The 19,418-nt window shown below is 37.3% G+C and overlaps 1 protein-coding gene across 1 annotated transcript; it reads left to right on the forward strand.

Moving 5' to 3' along the window:
* The first annotated feature begins 5,050 nt into the window (after positions 1-5,050).
* Positions 5,051-15,910, forward strand: LOC148193910 (uncharacterized). The gene is made up of 3 exons (XM_088096441.1): positions 5,051-5,297; positions 11,237-12,840; positions 15,713-15,910. The coding sequence occupies exons 1-3, from the start codon at positions 5,051-5,053 to the stop codon at positions 15,908-15,910; spliced, it is 2,049 nt and encodes a 682-aa protein (XP_087952567.1).
* The last annotated feature ends 3,508 nt before the right edge of the window (positions 15,911-19,418 follow it).

Genomic DNA, 19,418 nt, shown 5'->3' on the forward strand with positions numbered 1-19,418 from the left:
ATGGAGGAGATAACTTATCAAGACCAAACCTAAAATTATGAACAAAAAACTTTTCGAGGTAAGGGATAAAAAGGTTCATGAGAAAATAAAATACAATGAGGTATTTTATTATCTAAAATCGTAGAGGACATGTGATTGATGAGATAACATACAGTAAGAATAACATCACCTCAAAAATATTGGGAACCTCACTATGAATTAAAAGAGTGCGAGTTGTTTTAATAAGATGTCTATTTTTGTGCTCAACCACCCTATTTTGTTGAAGTGTATAAGCACATGAAGTTTAATGGAGAATGCCATGAGAAGCCATAAACTATTTAAAAAAATGGGAAAGATATTCATGACCATTATCACTTCGTAAAGTTTGAATCTAAACACTAAACTAAGTTTTAATTTCATTAAAAAAATATTGAAATATATAAACTAATTAAAAACATTTTTTCATTAAAAACAATCAAGTACATCTAGAATAATCATCAATAAAAGTAACAAAATATTGAAACAAATAAATTAGACTTAACATGACTAAGTCCCTAAATGTTTGAGTGAACTATGATAAAAGGGGATGAAACACGTTGTGAGAAACTATGAGGAAAGGAACTATGACTATGCTTGCCTAATTGACATGACTTACACATAAAACTGGATAACTTGCATAAGCTATGAAGAAACTGCTACAATTTAGCAAGACTAAGATGATCTAACTGAGCATAAAGAAGAGAAGGAGATTCCATAGTTGTACCAATATATGTTGAAGGATGAATATGATAAAGACCACGAGACTCACATCCGGTGTCAATCATCTATGTCGAACTCCAGTCTTGTAAAACAAACATAATCTTTGGTAAAAGAAATAACACAATCAAGAGTACATGTTAAAAGATTAATAGATAATAAGTTAAAGGGAGATCTAGGAACATAAAGAACATTATCAATGAAAAAAAAGTAAAAAGGTTAACAATCCCAATACCACGAGCTAACACCCTAAATCCATCAGCTGTTGTACAGAAGGTAAATTATTCGAAAAGGATAAAAATGAAAACAAAGATTTGTTACCAATAATGTGATGTGTGGCTCGTAAGTCATGAACCTAAGGATCAACAGAAGAAGATTGAGTCAGACCAACAAAAGATGTACTTGTGCATGCTATAGAGGCATTGGAACTAGAAGACGGTTGATCCTCATGCCATTTGAGAAAGTTATCGATAATAACAAATTTTTTAGTGATATCATGTGATGAAGGATTCATAGGAGGTGATTGTGAGGGAGGATCAATTTGAACAACAATAATGGATCGAGGAGGACGTCCATGTAATGCATAACACCTATAAATCTTGTGGCTAAATTGCTACAGTGGTTTCACTTGTGAGGTCCTTTTTCAACCTTATGAGAGCAATTTTGATAATAATGTTGAGATGCTAATGTAAAGGAATCATCAGCAAAAGTAGGTGTATGATTGATGGGTGTACTTGGTACACACAAAAGAGTGGAACAAGTAGAAGCCAAATTAGGTACAATAAATGAACCCAAAACCTGATTACATACATGAGAATATTTATTAGCAGGTCCGTGTAATGCCAATACCATGATGAACTTTGACATTTCTCTATTTCTTGGGCATGAGTAGTGACGAGAGGCTATAACTCATTAAATTCATGAAAAAGAACATGATTCTTACCCATATAATCAACAATAGAGTCTTGATGCCGAGGAGCAATAACATGGAAAATATCATTACAAACATTATAAAGACATTGAGTATCATTTGTGTATAATAATTTGGCTTGTTCTCATGATTTAGAACATGTGTCGTAGGAATGAAATATTTGTTTCAAAGAAGAGTGAAATGTACCCTTTAGAATGATGCATAATTGAGCATCAATTTTCTTCCAACAGGAAACCTCACCTAAAGAAATATTAGTAACTTCTTGAGTAATATGATCAACATATCCCTAACTCTTAAGCCAAAGTTTAATGTTTGGTATCCCAATCACATAATTAGTGTGATCTAACTTATCAACAAACAAGTGCACATTGACATAGTTAGTATATATAGACGGGTTAGACACACTGGTGGCATAAGAGAGATCAGAAGAGACAATAATGGAAAAAGTCATAAATGAACAGGAGAGAGAAAACCCTAAAAATCCAAGGTTCTTCAATTAAGAAAACAAGGCCATACCCAAAGAGAGGAGGCCATGATGAGTTTAACAATGGTGATTGGATCCAGAGAAGACGACGCATGCGCCGCCACGTAGAATTGGGCACCGCTAGCGTAACTGGAAAAGATGGTGGCTACAAACTTCAACTAGTGTGTGGGAGCGTGTTTGGACTCTCATGGCGGTGATCTTGACGACATTGGGGTTGCCTAGAAAAGACAAGTAGAATAATGTGGTCATTAGTCAAAATTGAAGTGACAACAACAATGACGACAACAAATGGTTGTCGCGACTCTAACTGTTGTGGACAGGGACAAAGAGAAATTTTTGAATGAACCTTATGATCTAGATACCATATTGAATGTAGTGAAAAATTATGTATGTGATTAATCTCCCTTATGTGTAGAAAATACACATAGGGTATTTTTTTTATAATTAAGGAAATATGGACTAAACCAAAAATACAAACTAAAAAATAATAACAAAGTAACAAAAGATAAGTAACTCAAAATAAAAGATAAATATAAGATATCTAGTAATCTAAAATATCTAACAGGATGTAAAGAAGAAAAGAACATTTATTGTTGCATGAAGTGCATTTAATGCATCCTTCAATATCAAGCTCTTCAGACGAAAGAATACATTAAAAAAGACATTAAGCTTTTCAATGACAAAAAAGAATGTGACGTCGACTATTTTCTTTGAAGACTATATAAAACAATCGAGGAATAAGAAGAAATATAGATATTACATTGTGTAATACCAAAGCATTTCTAGAATTTTATGAGCTAATAAAAATCTTTAAAAGGAACACTATTTGTTTCAAATGTAACTACCATCAACTCATTATTTGTTGTATAAAACGGTCCTTTCTATGTTTTCACACAACTTTTGCTACTTGAAGTGAAACAATATATTTCTCAATGAAAATTGAAAGTAATTTGGTGGTGGTTAATAACGGTTAAATATACTGTTATCTGTGATATAATTTTGATACTAAATCAATCCTTTTTGACTTAGAAGCTTGCTTGAACTCATGTTTTTAGTTTAGTTTTGTGAATAAATGAGTAGATGATATACTTAATGGTTTTATCACTAAATTCTCTTGATTTTGTAGGAAATTGGAATGATTTGAAAAAGGAGAATCAAGACCGAACGGTTCAAGAACATAGACCGATCGGTTCAAGAAGACAGACCAAACGACGTAAGAAAGATCGAACGGTAAGGTGGTGGAATCTAGGCTGAACAGCGTGAGACAACATACAATGACCGAACGGTGTAACATTTGCCGAACGGTTAGCAAAGTGTAAGGCCGAACGGTCTGGTTGAAGATAGGCCGAACAGTTAACAAAGGGAGGCCGAACGATTAACAAAGTGTGTGGCCGAACGGTGAAACCGATCGGTCCATACAACTTGCTAAATGTCACTCAGCACCGCATCACCGCCCGTGCGCCCTTCTAGGGGCGTTGAGCATCAGTCTTCCCACAAATTCGCCTGATTGCTCCTTTCAGGGCACCGAGCGACAGTTTTCATGTGTCGTAGCACGCCTAAGCGCCAACGACGTGGGCTTGGACCCGTTTTCTATTATTTTTTTTGATCTATTTAAGGACTTAGACGTCCTAGGGATTGTATCTCTTGATGGCTTGAGCATAGAAACACACGCTTTGCTCATTTGGAGGCAAATTTGGGGATGCGGGAGCTTTCATTTTCAGTTTCCAGGGTTTTTCTATCTCTTTCATTCTTTCATTCCATTGTTCATCTAGTTTCTTCACGACGATGGAGAACTAAACTCTTTTGTTGTTGGGGAAGATGTAACCTCTAAACTCTCATGTATTTTGAATTTGTTTTGAATTATTATATGCTTCTTTCATTAATTGTTAGAGATTTTCTCCTTTGCTAAATTGTTATATTTTATGATTTGTCTGAGTATCGGGAGATATCTTACGAATCATTATCTGGAGAATTTCTCCCAAAAAGTAGTATTACTCAGGGATGGGGGTATGGGTTTTGGTCATCTTCGGCTTCTAATCGTAATGCAGAATTAATTATTAGGGATGCAAGGAATTGTGGTATAGTAATTAAGGATAGGCTTTCTTCGTCGAGGGATCGGGTTTTAAGTAATTTAGAAAGTGGTGTTAACAATTGAATGAAGAAGATGAGTTCCTATATACATGAGAGTAAACTAGGTGAAATCTAAACCCCAACAACATAACCATCTCATAATTTCAATATCATTCATTCACTCTTGTGTTTTAGCCTCAATTGATCAAATTGCATTCATGTTTATTTTTATTGCATTTGCATTCAAAAATCCTAAAAATTGTTCTTAAGTCTTAATTAGTTAAGTAATTACATGACTGTTTAGCGCCGTGAGTCTCTTGGGAAACGATACTTGGTCTTACCATTTATTATTACTTGATACAATTCGGTACACTTGCCAATATCTTAACAATTTTTTGGCGTCGTTGCCAGAGATAAAAAAATTTGTTTATCAAGTTTTTGGAGCCATTGTTGGGGACTCGTGGTTTAAACTATACTTTTGTGTGATTCTTAACCGATTAGACTTTATTTTTAATTTTATCTTTTTATCTTTTTATCTTTAATTTTATCTTTTTATCTGTTTGTGCTAAGTGGGTGCTCTAGTGCAGCGTTCTTTAGTGTTTGCAGGATTAAATCAAAAAATCTGTAGTAGGAGCACAAGATCATTAAAAAAAGAGAAGAAGGGTGAAGAAGGTCATAGGGCGCGCTTGGTTGCCACTTAAAGGGCCCTCAGCGTAGGATGTCACGCATCACTGCCTGGGCGTCCCATTAAGGGCGCTGAGCGCCACACTTCAAGTGTAATTAGAATCTTTCTTTTTAGGTCTGGAAGTAGAGAAGACTGCCAATAGTAGATGAAGAAGGCAGATAAGGAAGAAAGACTGGTTCACCAACACCCTAATGTGAAAAGTGATGAACCCAAACCTGGCACACCAGTGAAATTCAAGAATAGGTTATGGGTTATCAAGGATATTAAAGCAAAGGGAGTTTTTGAGATTGAGGCTCGTTACTCTAGGAGAGTCAAGTTGGTGACAAGAAAATTGCTGAGATTTTGTTGGTGTCATGAAGGAAGGAGGAACGCCAACATTAAAGATCCAGATTGTGCTTAATGATGTCAGGCTCGTGATGTTAAACAAGCACTTATTGGGACGCAACCCAATTTTTGACTTTTTCTTTTGATTATTTATGTGGTTTGGATTTGATTTTGCTTTGCAGTAATGACAACATCTACTTATGGATGCTGGACAACATCTACTGAGGGATGCTATGAGGACTCAGATGACAACATCTACTGATGGATGCTTTTATGATGAGGGTGATGAATGATAGCATCTACTGATGGACGCTATGTGATTAAGCATCTATTGATGGATGCTGTGTGATTAAGCGTCTACTGATGGATGCTACTGACGACATCTACTAAGGGATGTCGATGAAGATGAGAAAGATCAACATCTACTGATGGATGCTGATGAGAAGGATTCACATCTACTGATGGATTCTGGAAGATTCAGATGAAACCATCTACTGATGGATGCTGCTGGATCAGGATTTTTATGCTTATTTGAATTATGTTGTTATGTACTTGGTTTAATGAATTGTGCTGCAATGGTTTGGTATGATGTGATAAATTATTGTTTGTGATGAATAATATTCTTGTGTTGGCTCTATTGTTCTATGATGCATGTTGAGTTAATGATTGGTGAGGCTTTTAAGCATAGATGGTGGTTGCTCATACTTTTGTTAAGAACATATGCATGATTTGAATTGGGATTAATATGTTGGGCAGGATGTTATCAAATTGTGGAACTTGATTTAGCATGTGAGAATTTGGACTCCAGAGTTTTTAATTGATTGAATGCTATTGCTTTGGAAGCATGATTGATTTTGCCTAATTTTCTATGATTGAACCACTTGTTTGCTTGTTACAAATGATCAAGGCCATGTTTTCTTTGCCCTTAGAGCCAATGCCAGTAGGTGAACCCAACAAAGAACAATGTTTCTCTTTACCCTTTGAACCTTGAGCCTAAAGTTGAAAGTTGAAAAACCCTTTTTGAAATCCTTACCTTGAGTTGAGTAGAGTATGTTTATATGGTAATGAAGAATGGTTCAAGTTTGGGGTTGTGAGAAATCGGAAAGAACTTTGTGAAATTCATTAAAGAGCATTAAGTAAAAACAAAAAGCAAAAGAAAAGAAAAGAAAAGAAAAGGTTACACTCAATGCAAGTAAAGTTGGGAATAAGTTCAAAAATTGGTTTCTCACATAAAAGAAGAAAGAGAGATTATTGTTAATGTGAATAAATGAATTGTGCACTGTCTTAACTCAAGGATTTTGTTGTTTAGAAAAACCTATTTTCTTCTTAGCCCGGCCATGTTACAAGCCTTGAAAAGTCCTTATGATGATAACTTTCTTGTGAGTGCGTTTGATATGTGGTTAAATGAAAGGCAAAGTTGATTCATGTGACATTGTGATGGTAGAGTATAAGAGTGTCACCTCACTATACACCTTTGAGTTTGAGTGAAACACTTTTGAGTGCTTGAGTGAAACACTGTCTTTGGTGAGGAATTGGTCCATGCACTTTATGATGACATTCTTGCTTGGTTATTGATTATTCATGAGGTTTTCATCTGTTGTGTATGTCTTGATTATGTGAGCACCACAGTTGAAGCTTGATTGGCTAAAGCATCATTATATCTTGACTAATCTTTCTATGATGAGCAAACATGTGTGATTTACTTATCCTAGAGGAAAATGCTTTTTGGTGTGCTAGACCATTGTAGTATGATTATTTTGTTTAAGCCAAGTTACATTTTGCTTGAGAACAAGCAAAGTTTCAAGATTGGGGTTGTGATAACGGTTAAATATACCGTTATATGTGATATAATTTTGATACTAAATAAACCCTTTTTCACTTAGAAGCTTGCTTGAACTCATGTTTTAGTTTAATTTTGTGAATAAATGAGTAGAGGATATACTTAATGATTTTATCACTAAATTCTCTTGATTTCGTAGGAGATTGGAATGATTTGAAAAAGGAGAATTAAGACCGAACGGTTCAAGAAGATAGACCGATCGATTCAAGAAGACAGATCGAACGACGTAAGAAAGACCGAAAGGTAAGGTGGTGGAATCTAGGTCGAACAACGTGAGACAACATACACTGACCGAAAAGTGTAACATTGGCCGAATGGTTAGCAAAGTGTGAGGCCTAACGATGTGGTAGAAGATAGGCCAAACGGTTAATAAAGGGAGGTCGAACGGTTAACAAAGTGTGTGGCCGAACGATGAAACCGATCGGTCCATAACACTTGCTGAATGTCACTCTGCACCGCATCACCGCCCAGGCGCCCTTCCAGGGGCGTTGAGCGTCACTCTTTGCGCAAATTCGCCTGATTGATCCTTCCAGGGCGCCGAGAGCCAGTTTTCATGTGCCGTATCATGCCTAGGCGCCCCACTTAGGGTGCTGAGCGCCAGCGACGTGGGCTTGGACCCGTTGTCTATTATTTTTTTGATCTATTTAAGGACTTGGACGTCCTAGGGATTGTATCTCTTGATGTCTTGAGCACATAAACACACGTTTTGCTCATTTGGAGGCATATTTGGGGATGCGAGAGCTTTCCTTTTCAGTTTCTAGGGTTTTTCTATCTCTTCCATTCTTTCATTCCATTGTTCATCTAGTTTCTTCACGATGATGGAGAACTAAACTCTTTTGTTGTTGGGGAAGATGTATGATGGAAGACCATCTAAGACATACATTGGACCTCTTACTAGAGCCATGGCTAAGAGAGTTCAAGAGGAAGAAGGATCACTTAATATTTTGCTTCTATGGAAGGTGAATTATCTTAAACCTTCTTCTCTTAATTAAGCATGTTTACTTTGTTTTGTAGGATTAAATAAATTGGAGGGAGCAGCTGCCAGCATGGCATTTGGCACGTGAAAGGAAGGCCTGGTTGGAGAAGCTTGCTGCCAAAGTCATATGCGCCCAGCGAAAACCCCAAAATAGCCCAGCGTTGGATGAGAAGATGCTTCAAACACGTGAGGAGCTGACCTGGAGCAAGGCATGGGATTTGCTGGAAGGATTTGGCGTTGTTGTTAGGATTCCCATTTGAAATTAGGCGGGATTTCATTTCAGAAAAGAGACCCATCTTCACTTATAAATAGGAGGGTTTCTTCCTTGTATGGGTACTTTAGAGCTATGCCCAAATGCTGAGAAATATATTCCAGTCTTGCATTCTGCTCTTGAGTCAAAATTGCTTGCTAATTCTTCATTTTCTCTCAAGCTTCCTTCCATTATATGAAGGCTTTCTGAGCTGAGAGGCTTCACTCATTTTACATTGCTTCATTCAAACATCTCCATCACCATTTACTCCATCAATTCCGCTGCACACCAACACATCTACCACACTTCTGATCTGGGAGCTTCAGGCCACTGGTTTCCTCTGGAATTTGGCTCCATCAAGTGGTATCCAGAGCTTAGGTTCTCCACGCACCAAGGAGCTAAGCATTTCTTCTCATTCTGCAATTTAATTCTGCTGAATTCCATCTCTGTTTCTGTTTCAGTTTTAATTCTGTTTCAGTTTTTGTTCTTTTAATTCTGTGTTCTTATAGTGTTTTATGTCCATTTTTCATTTTAAACGGTGAATCATTTCTTGTTTGAGTCAATTCCAGCTTTGAACTTTAAATTCTGTTTTGTCTAAAGTCTTGTGCAAACTACTGTTGCTGTTTTATCGTTGTCACTATTTTGAAATTGTTTCTGTTGAGGTCTGTGCTTACCAGTGCTATACAAGCTGTTTGTTACCATTAGAGGCAGTGATGAGTTGATCTAGCCTTGGTAATATAGGCTAACTGGTTTTAAAATTCTGTTTAAATCTGATGCAGAATTTTGTTTGCTGTTCTAAATCATCAAATTTGTTTTCAGCTGGTTTTGGTTGATTCTAAAGCTTGATACAACATTGTTTAGTGTTGTTGAATGATGCTAAGAGTGTAGCCAACCATAACAAGCAATGAAATGCAATTTGCATAGCTTGGTTGTGCATAGACATTAGTCATTTGCTATTTCAGATTTAAATTTGGTTTATCACCGTGCCAATTTTCATTGCATAGTTTAATCTGAGTTTGGTCATGCTAAGCATCTTTAATTCCAGCTTAGATCCGTGTATTCACATTTCCTAGAGTCTTTTCCTTGCTGATTCAAACTTTGATTCCATAAAATTGAATTTGGTTGGTTATTTTGGTGCCATTTTACTGCATAAGTGGTACAGCAGTGGGGAATTTCGAAAATCTGCTGTTTCCTTGCTGTTTTATAGCTTGAGCAAGTTTCAATTGATGGTTAAAAGTTGCTAGTACTGTTCATTTGGTCAAAACATGACTTATATGCAAATTTGCATTTGAAACCATCAATTTTTGAGTGAAAATGGAAGTGAAACAATGATTTCGAATTATAGGCAGTTCCTAAGTTGTTTTAAGGTCTGAACATGTTCAAAATCATCATTAAAAATTGTTGAAACTGTCCAAACAAAGATTGAAACATTTCCATATAGTTTTGGATCTCAAACCACCAAATTCAGTTTAATTTTTCTGGTGCAGTTCTGTTTTCCAGCTGCTATTTGGTAATTTTGATGCAAAATTCATTACTGGATTGTGAAAAAGCTGGTTCTATGATTAAAAATGAAATAGATGACTCAAAGAAGTAATATCAAGTGATAAAAAGCTGTTGAACTGTGCAATCCAGATTACAGGCCCTGAAAAAAATCAAAATTCAAAAATCTGAAAGTCATTGGGGCATTTTATCAAACAGTTTTGAAAATTATCAAACAGTTTGCATTTGGAATCATTTCTGAACTGTGTTTGGGTTTTTAATTGCTTTCTTAATCTGTTCTAGCACCTTTGGTAGGTTCCTTTTGTGTACTTGCTGTTTTTTCCATACCTAGTTCATTTGTTTACCACATTTTTGGCTTCCAAAATTGTCAATTATTGCTGGAAATTGGTGTGGAAAACTGGTGCAGAATGGTAAATCTGGCTTGGTTTGTTTGAGTGGATTTAAGGTACTGTGATAGCTGTTGTGAAGCATCCAGTTGCAGAAACGTTTACTTATAATGGTAGCATACTAGGAAGTGAGGGGAAAGCTGAAATGAAAAGCAATTAGGAGCTCTTGAGTAGATGCAACTCTGCTGTCCAGCAGCTGCAGAATACATTACAGCAGCATAATTTGCCACCAGAATTTGAACAACTTGCATACTGTTTTTGAGATATACTTGGCAGCAGCTGAAGATTGAAGTCCACACTGTTTTTACACATTTAATTGAGCTTGTTTGAGTATCACGGAACCTTGTAGTTTTTTTTTTAATTATATTTCTGTTTTTGTGCCAAGTGACTTGGGAAAATGCTTTTGAAGCAATTCCAAGCTCACAATTGAACATTGTAATAGTCCAATTTCGTTTTCTTAGTGTGAAAGTGTGTCAAGGGGCTCCAAGTGTCACTTGCACTCTCACTTAGGGCCGTCTAGCATTTACATTCTTGCATCTTTATTGCTTTCCTTAAATGTCTTGAGTAATCCTTTTGTTTTTAGGTCTCCGTGGTATTTAGGATAGCATAGCATATAGTAAACCTTTCTTTGGTTTGTAGGTTCATAACATTTAAAAAGAATTTGAAGAATTTCTACTTAGAAACTAAAGTAAAAGAACATTCTAAGGAAACTCTGGCTAAGGAAGAACTTGGTTTCTAAGCTTGTCCATTTGTGACTCACCTCTTCTTCCTGGGAGCTACTTAGAAACATCTTTTACTTCTAGAATCTCTTAGAAATTTTTCACCAAAAACAAAGAAAGTTTGTGAAATTTTTTTTTCATTCATTACTTGTCAAACATTTTGAAAACCTTTTGAAAATTTTCCTTTGACAAGAATGAGTCAATCAAGTGTGCAAGGAAGTTTGAAACCCAATAGTGAAATGTCTTTAAGGGAAGAATTTGAGCAAAGATTTGAACAAAGGGATAAAGAGATTAGTGAGCTCAAAGATATGATTAGTCAACTTTTGATTAATCAAGATAAAAAGAAAGAGAGGTCTTCCCATAGGAGAAGAGAAGAATCATCATCTTCTCCAAGTGAAATTGAGCAAAATAGTAGTCATCACAATGATGACCACTACCAAATGCCTCCTAGAAGACAACATAGAGTTAGAGAGCATTACCCAAGAGAGCCTAAAATTGATCTTCCTTCCTTTCATGGAAAAGATGATGTAGAAGAATACTTAGAGTGGGAAATGAAAGTTGAGCAATTGTTTGAGTGCCACCAAATAGATGATGAACGGAGAGTCACCATGGCTTCTCTAAGCTTTCAAGGTTATGCCTTAATTTGGTGGACAGCCTTAGTCAAGGACCATAGGCTAAGACATTTACCTCCCATTAGGTATTGGAATGAAATGAGAGCTGCCTTGAGGAGGAGGCATGTACCAGCCTACTATGATAGGGAGATAATGGATAAACTCCATAAACTCCAACAAAGGAACATGAGTGTTGAGGAATATAGACAAAAAATGGAATTACTCATGTTGAGGGCTGGGATAAGAGAGGAACCAAGAATCACAATTGCTAGGTTCCAAAGTGGACTCAACTATGACATAAGAGATAGGGTTGAACTTATACCCTACAATGATCTCAATGAGTTAGTCCAACTTTGTGTAAGGGTAGAGCAACAACTCAAAAGAAAAAGCTCTACTAAGAAAGATTACCCTCATAGTTACAAGAAAGAATATAAGAGGGAGGGTAGTCTAATTAAGCCAAGATATGAAGAATCTAGAGAGAGGGAGAAAGGGAAAGAAAGAGCCAAAGAACCTCCAAAAGATAATAAAAGTAAGGAAACCAAATGCTTTAAATGTGGGGAAAGAGGGCACTATTCATCTGAGTGTCGAAATAGAAGGTCAACTTACATTCTTGAACATGAAAGTGAAAGTGAGGGTTCTTCATGTAGTGAGTCTGAAACATCCACTTCTGAAGAAGAAGAAACTCTACCTTGTGATGGAGATTTACTCATGGTGAGAAGACTCCTTGAGAGCAAACATGTAGAACTAGAACAGTCACAAAGAGAGAACCTATTCCACACAAGATGCAAAGTTTTAGAAAAGACATGTTCAATGATAGTGGATAGTGGCTCTTGTTGCAACTGTTGTAGTTCTAGAATGGTAGAGAAGCTTGGCTTAACCACTACTCCTCATCCTAAACCTTACAAACTTCAATGGATCAAAGAGGATGATGGAATAGTAGTTAAAGAACAAGTAAGTGTACCCATTTCCATTGGCAAATATGAAGATCAAATTGTTTGTGATATAGTACCAATGGAAGCTGGGCACATATTACTTGGAAGACCTTGGCAATATGATAAACAAGCTTTACATGATGGAGTCACCAACAAAATCACCATTCAACACAAGGGAAAGAAAATTATTTTGTGTCCTCTTACACCTTCACAAGTAAGAGAGGACCAAATAATTCTTAAGAAGAAGTTGGATGGAGAAAAGAAAAAAGAAAATAAGAAAGAAAGAAAGAATTTGGTAACCCATGCCTCAGCCCATGAAGTTGTCCAACCTCAAACCTTGAATATTTCCAAAAATCTTTTTCTTGGACAACCTCATTTCCTTCTTTATTGCAAAGAGGCATTTGTTTCAATCACTCATGAACTTGGTTCTCTACCAAAAGGGTTGCAAAAACTTTTAAAGGAATTTGATGATATATTTCCCAAAGAGGTACCAAGTGGATTACCACCTTTGAGGGGAATAGAACATCAAATAGATTTGGTGCCTGGGGCAAGCCTACCCAATAGGCCAGCCTATAGAACCAACCCTATGGAAACAAAAGAAATAGAGAAACAAGTTAATGACTTGTTGAACAAAGGGTGGATCCAAAAGAGTTTAAGTCCCTGTGCTGTGCCTGTGTTGTTGGTCCCTAAAAAGGATGGGTCTTGGAGAAGGTGTACAGATTGTAGGGCCATCAACAACATAACTGTCAAGTATAGGCACCCCATTCCTAGGCTAGATGACATGTTGGATGAATTACATGGAGCAAATCTCTTCACCAAAATTGATCTTAAAAGTGGATACCATCAAATAAGAATTCATGAAGGAGATGAATGGAAAACTGCTTTCAAGACCAAGTTTGGTTTATATGAATGGTTAGTCATGCCCTTTGGCTTGACCAATGCTCCAAGTACATTCATGAGATTAATGAATCATGTGCTTAGGGAATGCATAGGCAGATTTGTAGTGGTCTACTTTGATGACATCTTAATCTATAGTCAAAGTCTTCAAGAGCATCTTAGACATATCAAGGAAGTCTTGCTTCTTCTTAGAGCACACCACCTCTTTGCCAACTTTGACAAATGTACTTTTTGTCAAGAAAGTGTGACTTTCCTTGGTTTCAAAGTTAGAAAAGAAGGTGTGCATGTTGATCCAGAGAAGATCAAGGCTATACAAGAATGGCCAACCCCTAAAAATATAGGAGAAGTAAGAAGCTTTCATGGGCTAGCTAGTTTTTATAGGAGATTTGTGAAAGACTTTTCCACCATAACTGCTCCTTTAAATGAGTTAGTCAAGAAAGATGTTCCTTTTCTTTGGGGTGATAAGCAAGAGTTGTCTTTTGAGACTTTGAAACATAAGTTAACTCATGCACCCATTCTCGTTTTACCTGATTTTTCCAAAGCCTTTGAATTAGAATGTGATGCATCTGGGATAGGTATAGGAGCTGTTTTAATACAAGGAGGACATCCCGTAGCTTACTTTAGTGAAAAACTTAGGGGACCTACCTTGAACTATCCTACCTATGACAAAGAGTTGTATGCCCTCATTAGAGCTTTAAAAACTTGGGAACATTACTTGGTTACTAGAGAATTCATCATCCACACTGACCATGAACCTCTCAAGTACATAAAAGGGCAAGCAAAGCTAAACAAAAGACATGCCAAGTGGGTGGAATATCTGGAGCAATTTCCCTATGTCGTCAAACACAAAAAGGGGAGTACTAATGTTGTTGCGGATGCTTTATCTAGAAGACATGCATTATTAGTAACCCTAGGATCCCAAATATTAGGATTTGATGACATAAAAGAGTTGTATGAAAATGATGAAACATTTGCATCCACTTATTCATCATGTCTTAAGAAGCCTTTTGATGGATTCTATCTTTCTGAGGGGTATCTTTTTAATAAAGGAAAACTTTGTATACCCCAAGGATCCATTAGAAAACTTCTTATCAAAGAGAGTCATGGAGGAGGACTTATGGGCCATCATGGAGTTGATAAAACTCTAAACATTTTGAAAAGTAAATTTTATTGGCCACACATGAGAATAGATGTTCAAAGGCATTATTCTAAATGCATAGCTTGTTTACAAGCTAAGTCAAAGATTATGCCTCATGGACTCTATACACCTCTTCCCATAGCTAATACCCCTTGGGAGGACATAAGCATGGACTTTGTCCTAGGATTACCAAGAACTCAAAGGGGTTATGATTCTATCTTTGTGGTAGTAGATCGTTTTAGTAAAATGGCTCATTTTATACCCTGCCACAAAGTAGATGATGCTAGCTATATATCTCGACTCTTCTTTAAGGAAATAGTGAGATTGCATGGTTTACCCAAATCTATAGTGTCTGATAGAGATGTGAAGTTCCTAAGCCACTTTTGGAAAACTTTATGGGAAAAGCTTGGAACTAAACTTCTATTTTCTACTACATGTCACCCACAAACTGATGGGCAAACTGAAGTAGTTAATAGATCTCTATCTACATTATTAAGGGTAATATTAAGAGGTAACAATAAATCTTGGGATGAACATCTACCTCATATTGAATTTGCTTATAACAGGGTAGTCCACAAGACTACTAATCTTTCTCCTTTTGAGGTTGTTTATGGTTTTAATCCTGTCACACCTCTTGATTTACTACCTCTTCCAGAACCATCTATTTTTCTTCATAAAGAAGGTGTTTCTAAAGCGGAGTTCATCAAGAAGTTACATGAGAAGGTCAAAACCCAAATTGAAAAACAAACTCAAAAATATACAGAATACAACAACAAAGGGAGAAAGAAAATAGTTTTTGAAAAAGGAGACCTAGTTTGGCTTCATTTGAGAAAGGAAAGATTTCCCTCTCAAAGGAAGTCCAAACTTAGTCCAAGAGGAGATGGTCCATTCAAGGTGGTCAAAAGGATAAATGATAATGCATACATCTTAGATCTTCCTGAAAGTTATGGTGTCAGTCATACTTTTAACATCTGTGATTTAATTCCTTTCACAAGAGATGATCAACAGGATGCAACAGATCTGAGGACAGATCCTTCTCAAGAGGGAGGGTCTGATGGAAGACCATCTAAGACATACATTGGACCTCTTACTAGAGCCATGGCTAAGAGAGTTCAAGAGGAAGAAGGATCACTTAATATTTTGCTTCTATGGAAGGTGAATTATCTTAAACCTTCTTCTCTTAATTAAGCATGTTTACTTTGTTTTGTAGGATTAAATAAATTGGAGGGAGCAGCTGCCAGCATGGCATTTGGCACGTGAAAGGAAGGCTTGGTTGGAGAAGCTTGCTGCCAAAGTCATATGCGCCCAGCCAAAACCCCAAAATAGCCCAGCGTTGGATGAGAAGATGCTTCAAACACGTGAGGAGCTGACCTGGAGCAAGGCATGGGATTTGCTGGAAGGATTTGGCGTTGCTGTTAGGCTTCCCATTTGAAATTAGGCGGGATTTCATTTCAGAAAAGAGACCCATCTTCACTTATAAATAGGAGGGTTTCTTCCTTGTATGGGTACTTTAGAGCTATGCCCAAATGCTGAGAAATATATTCCAGTCTTGCATTCTGCTCTTGAGTCAAAATTGCTTGCTAATTCTTCATTTTCTCTCAAGCTTCCTTCCATTATATGAAGGCTTTCTGAGCTGAGAGGCTTCACTCATTTTACCTTGCTTCATTCAAACATCTCCATCACCATTTACTCCATCAATTCCGCTGCACACCAACACATCTACCACACTTCTGATCTGGGAGCTTCAGGCCACTGGTTTCCTCTGGAATTTGGCTCCATCAATGTAGCCTCTAAACTCTCATGTATTTTAAATTTGTTTTGAATTATATATGTTTTTTCATTAATTGTTAGGGATTTTCTCCGTTGCTAAATTGTTATATTTTATGATTTTTCTGTGTATCGGGAGATATCTTACGAATCACGATCTGGAGCATTTCTCCCAAAAGAAGTATTGCTCAGGGATGGGGGTATGAGTTTTGGTCATCTTAAGCTTCTAATCGTAATGCAAAATTAATTATTAGCGATGCAAGGGATTGTGGTCTAGTAATTAAGGATAAGCTTTCTTCGCCGAGGGAGCGAGTTTTAAGTAATTTAGAAAGTGACGTTAACAATTGAATGGAGAAGATGAATTCCTATATACATGAGAGTAAACTAGGTGAAATCTAAACCCCAACAACATAACCATCTCATAATTTCAATATCATTAACTCACTCTTGTGTTTTAGCCTCAATTGATCAAATTGCATTCAAAAATCCCAAAAATTGTTCTTATGTCTTAATTAATTAAGTAATATACATGAATGTTTAGTGCTGTGAGTCTCTTGAGAAACGATGCTTGGTCTTACCATTTATTATTACTTGATACGATTCGGTACACTTTCTGATATCTTAACAAGTCTTTGGCACCATTGTCGGGGATAAAAAAATTTGTTTATCAGTGGCCATGATAGGTCTTGAAAGGTTTACGTAAGAGAAAATAAACATAACAATTAGTAAGTGGTGGTTGAGGGAGTTAGAAGGAGTTTCAGAACAGTTAGGGGTAATTTTTCTTTAGTACTTGACAATTTCCTTTGTTAGTTGTTTCGTTTATGACTTTTAAGGAGACGAGTGCATGTTTTGGTGGTTGTTGAGTGTTTTATTACAGAAATAGGATTTGTCCTGTGTAAGATAATGTTTTCCCTTCATTGCTGCTGATTGCTTTTAGTGTGTTTCCATTTAATAAAACTGTTTCCTCACTATGAGAATTTATATATCTGTGATTATTTATTCTGAGATAGTATCTAGGTTTCTTGACACCAAGAACCGTAACAGTTGGTGTGACCTGCCAGATAAAAAATACGATGAGATATGAAGAGTCACATGAGTGTAGTTGAGACATTAGTGATGAAAAATGCTTGTGCTATTAAAGAGGCAAGGGAGGAATATCACGCCAATTTCTAGAGGCTTAGTGACATGATGGAGGAATTGATGCAAAGAATGAAAAATTTGGAAAGAGGCTCTGAAGAAAGTAGAGCATCTATGTGTCAATACCAAATTTCGTCCGGATTGATTTTTGGACTTTACTGTAGTCTATTATATTATTTACTTATTTTTATTTCTATTTCTTATTTTCGTTTTTATCTTTTATTTATTTATTGTTATTTATTTATTTATTTCTTTTCTTATTATTATTATTATTATTATTTTTGTATTATCCTAGTTTTATTTACATATATTATCTTATTTTTCTCCATATATATGTATATATATTTTTCTTACATTTTTATTATTTTATTTTCTATTTTTATTTTATTTTATTTTTTAAATTTATTTTGCTTAATATAATATGATTTTTTTTAAAAAAAGAAGAAGCCGGGAAAAGGGAGAATGTTTTCGGGTTGGGGGACAAGAAAAAAAGAGAACAGGGTGTGTGCTGGAGGGGGAGAGGCAGAAAACTGTTTCTGTAGGTGAACGCGGGGTGATGGCAGAGGCGGGTTGCAGGTACTCGTACAATCCGTTTTGCAACGTACGAAATTGGTACAAGTAATTTGGCGTATACGGAGTGGCAAAAGAGAACAAAGCAGAGAAAGGAAGGGGTGCCTTCATCGGTGTATCCCGTTTTTGCTGAGAGAGATCATTCAGAAGAAAAAGAAGAGAAGTGCAAGAGGTGGAAGGGTGGAGGAAAGGTGGAAGCAAGTCTGCAGTAGAGGAAGGAGGGGCTACTCGTTTCATTGAAGGTAAGTATCTTAGCTGCATCCATAGCCATTACTAATGTATGAATTTTCGGTTATTTGTTTCATTCACTGTTTGATTCACTTCCACCCAATAGCACCCCTTATTCACGCTCGTCTCACCTTAATGCGAGTTGAGACGCTCCGTTGTCTTCCTTTAGTTTCTGACCGAATAGACTGCCACTCGTAGAGCTTTTGCTCTGGCTTCTATTTACATCTGCATCGTCAACGAATGCGGACTTCACTTTCTTCGTTCCCTTCCATCATCTTTAATCCATGCACTTCGAGCCTTTGCTCTCCCTCGCCACTCATTCATCCCCAACTCCAACACCATAAACATGGCTTTGCTGTGTCCCTTCACCTGAAAAGCAGAGAATCAATTACAGCAACCACAAACTAAGTCGGACCATGAAACTGTGCCTCTGTCCATCTCCAACCATAAAATGAATTTGAATCAATGGAATGGTTACTCACCAGAAAATCATATAACAGAAAGAAAATAACAGAATAGTGGTTTCATCTTCACTGACTCATCCCCTCCTCCCTCGTTCCCTCCATCACCATAGTCACATTCACCCTCGCGGCTATTACCACACCCCATTCCCAACCAAACAAACACAAAACATAGTATAGAGACGCAGAGGTAGAAGACGGTGGTTCGGTGGTTTCGGGAAAATTCTTAAGGCACAGAGAAGTCGGTGGTAGTTTGGGAGCGGTTTAGGTTGTTTCTTATAGGTTTGGTGTGGTTCACGGTTATCGGAGGCTGAGTTACCTGGTAATGGGTGAATGTTGAAGGCGGAGAGGAGGGTCCGGCGGTTGAAGATGATGATGATGATGGTTGTCGTTGGACTCGAGGGAATCGGAGATGAAGGCGGAGGAAAACCTCGCCCTGGGTCATCGTCTCCGAAGCGAGAAGAGAGGGAGGGCGAAGGCGTTGCGGCCAACGGTGGCCACGGTGGGGCGAGGTCTCGCCGACGGCATCGAGACGAGGTGTCGCCGGTGGCGCGGTGGCCGGTTCCGGCTGAGTAGGTGGTGAGCCTGTGGAGAGAGTAAGAGACCTTGGGTCTCTGGAGAGTGTGGGAGCTGAGGGAGTGAGCTTACGGGAGAGTGTGGGATCTGAGTGGGTGAGGAATGGAAGGGGAATGCTGAACCTCTAGGGTATTCTAGGTCAGAAAAGCCAGCCCGGGCCAGTGCTAGGCCAAGCCCAGAGATAAACGCTCGTTATTCAGC

Source organism: Vigna umbellata, chromosome 8, assembly GCF_029865625.1.
Source record: "Vigna umbellata cultivar VRB3 chromosome 8, Vumbellata_1.0, whole genome shotgun sequence".
Classification (NCBI taxonomy): Eukaryota; Viridiplantae; Streptophyta; class Magnoliopsida; order Fabales; family Fabaceae; genus Vigna; species Vigna umbellata.

Excerpts from the sequence above, each read along its gene's own strand:
- LOC148193910 (XM_088096441.1), top strand. The coding sequence starts at position 5,051 with ATGAAGAAGGCAGATAAGGAAGAAAGACTGGTTCACCAACACCCTAAT. Across the intron at positions 5,298-11,236 it reads CAACATTAAAGATCCAGATT|ATAAAAAGAAAGAGAGGTCT; the intron begins GTGCTTAATGAT and ends TGATTAATCAAG. Across the intron at positions 12,841-15,712 it reads TCCTTCTTTATTGCAAAGAG|CTGCCAGCATGGCATTTGGC; the intron begins GCATTTGTTTCA and ends TGGAGGGAGCAG.